The sequence below is a fragment of the Mastomys coucha genome, unplaced genomic scaffold (assembly GCF_008632895.1).
Source record: "Mastomys coucha isolate ucsf_1 unplaced genomic scaffold, UCSF_Mcou_1 pScaffold8, whole genome shotgun sequence".
Lineage (NCBI taxonomy): Eukaryota > Metazoa > Chordata > Mammalia > Rodentia > Muridae > Mastomys > Mastomys coucha.
Window position 1 is genome coordinate 5,474,818 of NW_022196914.1, and position 5,359 is coordinate 5,480,176.

General features: G+C 39.5%; 1 protein-coding gene across 1 annotated transcript in view; it reads left to right on the forward strand.

Moving 5' to 3' along the window:
- Ranbp3l (RAN binding protein 3 like) overlaps positions 1-5,359 on the forward strand; it is a 52,437-nt gene that overhangs the window by 33,941 nt on the left and 13,137 nt on the right. The window contains exons 8-9 of the mRNA XM_031360324.1: positions 1,932-2,032; positions 3,998-4,082. Of these exons, the coding sequence (XP_031216184.1) occupies positions 1,932-2,032; positions 3,998-4,082 (186 nt within the window). The remainder of the gene's footprint in view (positions 1-1,931; positions 2,033-3,997; positions 4,083-5,359) is intronic.

Sequence of the window (5,359 nt, forward strand, 5' to 3'; positions counted from 1 at the left end):
AAATCCACCTGCCTCTGCCTCCCAAGTGCTGGGATTAAAGGCGTGCACCACCACTGCCCGGCCAGCTGCTGACATCTTTATTTACCAATCAAAATTAACTGAGGACTGGTTCCCAAAAGCTACACCTAGATCTCCTTATACAAACAGTTTGGGGAAGGGGGTAACCAATTAACATTAGAATACAAGAAGCTATTCCCTAATTTGAATTTTGGTCTGGGTGTTTTCGTCACAGCAATAGAAACTGTAATTAAGACACTTTGGTAACACTGTTTCTTATAGTCTTTAAAACGTTTCCTTTTGGTATTAGAAAATCAATTGGTATGTTCTTCCCTGAGAAAGACTATTTCTCCTGCCGTCAGCAGGCCTTCATTGCCTGTCGTTCTTTGTGTAGGGTTGAGGCCTCATGGGGTGTCCCCTCACTTCCTCTGCCCCAGTCCACTTTAGTATAATTATTACTGTCATATGTATTCAGCTCATGTTTAGACAGTCCTGTTGGTGAGACTTTATGGAATGCTCAGTCCTGAAAACATACGCATGTAAGCAACATTACACAGACTAAGCATGTTGTATGTATGTATTTAGGAATTTACATATATACACACATACATGTGTTTATGTAACAACAGTTTTAAAAAGAAGCTATAATTTGAAAGCAAGGAGAAGCATATGAGAAGATTTGAAGTGAGGAAAGGAAATGGGGAAATGATGTAAATTATATTACGATCTCAAAAAGTTAAAGAAATATTTACAAGGTTGAGGAACTGACTCAGTGGTAGAGCACTTCCCCAGTGAGCACAAGGCCCTGAGCCTGATCATTAGCTCCCAAGAGGAAACTCCTCTCATTTAGCAAACTCATTATAACCTCTCCATGCATATATAGCATCTTACTTTGTCCTTCATCCTTCCTCTCCTGGTGGTCCTATTCCTTCTCTCAAATAATGCTCCCTAAATGGTGCTCTCTCTGCTTTCATATCACATATTTTTAAAAACTAATATTCTGCAATGTCAATTTATTGTGTATAAATCAAGACAAATATACCTAAATCTATTTTACACAACAGAGAGTGAAAAGTGTCATTTAGTGTGAAGGGTAATTCAGTTTAGTAACAAGGTTATCAGCACATATCCTAACCTTAGGTAACCAGAGCACATGCTCTCTTGTAGACTTTTGTCAGCTTTCAAGTTCCCATTGTAAGAGGGAAACATTAATACTTTTATTGATTAGTATAAAAATTCAAGTGGAAACAGAACCCACCTGACTTTGAAAACAGGAACTCACCCCCAGAACATATTTGCAAATCCCTACCGGGGAAAAAGAGGCATCCAAAACACAGCAAATACTGGACCAGATGAGGATTTTACAGCTAGACTTATTCCAGCTCTGCAATCCCTCTTCCCCACATTTATGGTATTAATATAGGCCATGCACCTTATATAGATGCTCAAAACCAGTTTCAGTTGGCTCAGTTACCCACGGAAAACATCAGGATGAAGAGATGGGCAGTTTCCTCTTACACTGCGGGCTGTGGTAGTGGAGCTCTTAGGATATTTCCAGAGATTAGTCCTGAAAAGTACTTCTATTGATCCAGAAATAATAATTAAGCCCAAGTGGATAAAATCTGTCCATGTGCTTTGTGAGTATTGGAAGAACGCAATCTCTGGAATCAGAAGGACTTGTACTTAGTGTCACTTCCATTTGGTTGTATGACTTGGGTGAGTTTCTAAGTTCTGTCCATCGGCTTGCATGTAAACTGTGGGCAGTGGAAGTACAGAGTGTACAGAGCTGTGAGGAGCACGTGAGATGAGGCGCATGAAGGGCTGGGGCGTATCTGGACACAGGAAACGATTAACACATGTGGCTGTAGACAGAACAAGTCTAATGAACTTTCAAATGGGTTTCTTCTTTCTTTTTTTCTTTTTCCTTTTTCCAGATTTCTGAATTGAACTCTAGTTTACTAAGTGAAAATTTACCAAATGCCAGAAGTTCAGTCCAGCTGTCTACTGATCCATGCATCTCAGAAGCACTATCAGGGTAAAATAATCAATACAGTTTGTGTGATCCTTCTCCGAAGTGTTTGTGATTACAAAAGTTTCAGATTTTTTTTTTTTAGCTTTTTGTGTCATTTGAGTGCACATATGGTAATTAATATCTTAGGGATGATACCAACTCTAAATATAAAATCCATGTACACAGATTTACATACACCTCAGGTGTGTAATCTGAATGTACAATTTTTTTTTAATGATTTTTGACTCTGACCTATAATTTGAGGCTAGGAAGTTTTACTTATGATATTATATCATTGTTCATATGTTTCAGATTTGGAAGAATTTTGTACTGCGGATTCTTTAAATAAGGATGTTCAATCTCATGAGAAAACCAAAATATTTCCTTTACCTTTTTGTTTTCTTTGACCATTTTAGCTCTCCATACACTGTAATTTTCTGATATTGTATGAATAAATTAACAACATTCTTCTTGAAAGCATGTGTTACGTATTAGTCAGGGTTCTCTAGAACTTATGGAATATCTCTATATATTAAGGGAATTTACTGTAATGACTTCCAGTCTGCAGTCCAACTAACCCAGCAATGGTCAGCTGTGAATGGGAAGTTCAAGAATCTAGTAGTTGCTCAGTCTCCATGAGGCTAGTTGTTTCACCTGGACTTCTGTATAAGCTGGAGTCCTGAAGAAGTAGGTTCCAACAGATGTGCTGGCAAGTTAAGTGCAAGCAGGCGAAGAAGAGTGAGTCTCTCTTCTTCCAAAGTCCTTATGTATGCAAAGAAGATGCGGCCCAAATTAAAGGTGTGTACCACTATGCCACTCCTGGATCTGGAACTTGCTTTGTCCCAGGCTGACCTGGAACTCAGAGATCTGTTTGCCTGAGTCTCCTGGGATCAAAGCTTTTCAAGGCCACTCTGCCTCAAGATCTCCATGTCAGGATCAGGTCAATAGCCTGTGATCTTCCAGCCTCAAATCTGGATCACAGGTGTTCCCTCCATTTCTGGATTATAGTTCATTCCAGATGTCGACAAGTTGACAACCAGGGATAGCCATCACATTTTATAAGCACATTAGCTTAGAACACTCTTCAGAATACCTCAGCTGCTTCACTATCATCATAATAATTTTGAATTGCCTTCATTACCTCATGGACTTAGGTTGGAATATTTCAAACAGATAAGACCAAACTTCTGGTACAAGTTATCTTGTTATTGATCTTCCTTCCTTTTTCCTCGATGTCGTTTCCCCCTCTTTCTAATCAGCTGTGGTGCTAGCTATGATTAATTGGCATTAATTGTGCAGATAAGAGGAAAGCAGGGTGCATATGTTGAGTGAGAAGCTCATGTTAGTTAGTATTACTGGTGATGATGGAAAGTTTTTCCAAACAGGACACAAACTGACTGTGGACAAATGATGGCTCACATGAGTATGCTGAATCCAGGTAGAGAACTATGAGGTCACAGGGACGAGGTCATAGGGATGTGCTGAGAACCTTTCATGCATCTGCCTACAAAGACAAGGCTACATGTTTGGTTTTTCCATCATGCAGAACAATTTTAATATAAAAATAAATTTTTTTGGTGGAGAAGAATTAAGACAATGCACACTCAAGGATAATTGATAAGACACTGAAGAGCTTGGAGTGCTAGAAGCATCATTGGCCACTTGGGATAAAGAATAATGACAGAGATGTCTGGAGTACAACCAGATAAGGGCTGGGCAGCCTTCCAGCTGAACATGTAGTCCACATAGTGAATGAGATCATCCATACAGGTCAACTCCAATCTTGTAACAATCAGGAACAATATTCTGAATATTACCCTTGGGAGGCCTTAGCTCATGTTTTTTCTTTCACTTCTCATTCATTTCATCTGAACAAAGCAGTGTGTTTATGTTTTATATAAACATATTAAACCACCTAATTATTTTGTGGGCTAAAGCTTAAAGTGGCTCCATCCAAAATTTAGGATAGCACTTATTTCTTTTTCGCAGATGCCAACCAAATGAAGATATGTGTTCTTTTAAAAGCTGCAGTTCTGACTTCGTTTTTGGAGAAAACATGGTAGAAAGAGTTTTGGTAAGCTTTTGATAAATTACCTTAGAGGAACCATTGTTCACATCTCTGAAGGCAAATTAATTAGTGTTCAGTTCAAGCGCACTTCTTAGTGCTGGGTTAAAAGTCACAATTTCTCTAGTTAACTGAAAAAGGCTTTGGGAAGCATGTCCTAGCCTGTTTGAATAATAGATGAGAAACCCATAGAGCAGTGTTTCTTAACCTGCCTAATAATCTAAACCTTTAATACAGTTTCTCATGTTGTGGTGACCCGGCAGCCATGAAATTATTTTGTTGCTGCCTAAGAACTGTAATTTTGCTCCTGTTATAAATTAAAATGTAAATATCTCATATGCACAATGGTTCCTGTGAAAGGGTCATTTGAAGCCCCCCCCCCAAGGGGACACATTGCCATAGTTTCCAACAGTTCTTTGATTTGTGTTAAGCCCAAAGTACCCACAGAATTCTCAGAAACACGCAGCAGTTAGATAGATAAACTCAGTAATGTTTTAACATGGTGTTTTCGGCAGCGTTTTTTCTTTAACTTTTAAGGAATCATTTGACAGCTTCATGTGTTTATACTATGAATTTTTGCCATTTCAGTTGCCTCCCCAACTGTCTTCCTCCTCCCTCTCCTGCTGCAGCTGTTCCCAAGTCCCCATCCCACATTCATGCCTTCCCTTCCTGTGGACCACTGAACTTAGAGTCTCATGCCTGAGCATGAGAGAGAGGTTCCTGGAGTGAGGGCAACTTCTCATGGTTACACTACTGAATAAATGCACCCTGTCTACGATAATGAACCAATATGTTCTTAGTAGCCACAGCTGAATGTTTCCTTTGAAAAGTATATAATATAACCTTTTGCATTTGAAAAGAAAAATCTGAGTGTTTTACTTGTCTAGAAAATATACTTGTCAAGTGAAAACTCCAATTCTTTCTTTCTTGTTTTTTTGTTTTGTTTGTTTTTCAAGGCAGGGTTTCCCTGTGTGACAGCCCTAGCTGTCCTGGTTCTTACTCTGTAGACCACCCTGGTCTCAAATTCACAGAAATCTGCCTGGCTCTGCTTCCTGCATGCTGGGATTAAAGGCATACACTACCATTGCCTGGCTATTGCTATCATTCTTATTGAATCCCCTGGCTGCTGGGTCTTGCACGAAACTTTGATTTCTAAGACAGCATCACTGGAAGCAAGGAATAGCAAAGTGGAAAAGCTGTAGCATGCCTCCACATGTCCATGCCTCACAGGGTTTTCCAGCCTTTATTCAAACTAGGCTGATGTCTGAGCTGGGCCTGGGGGGGGG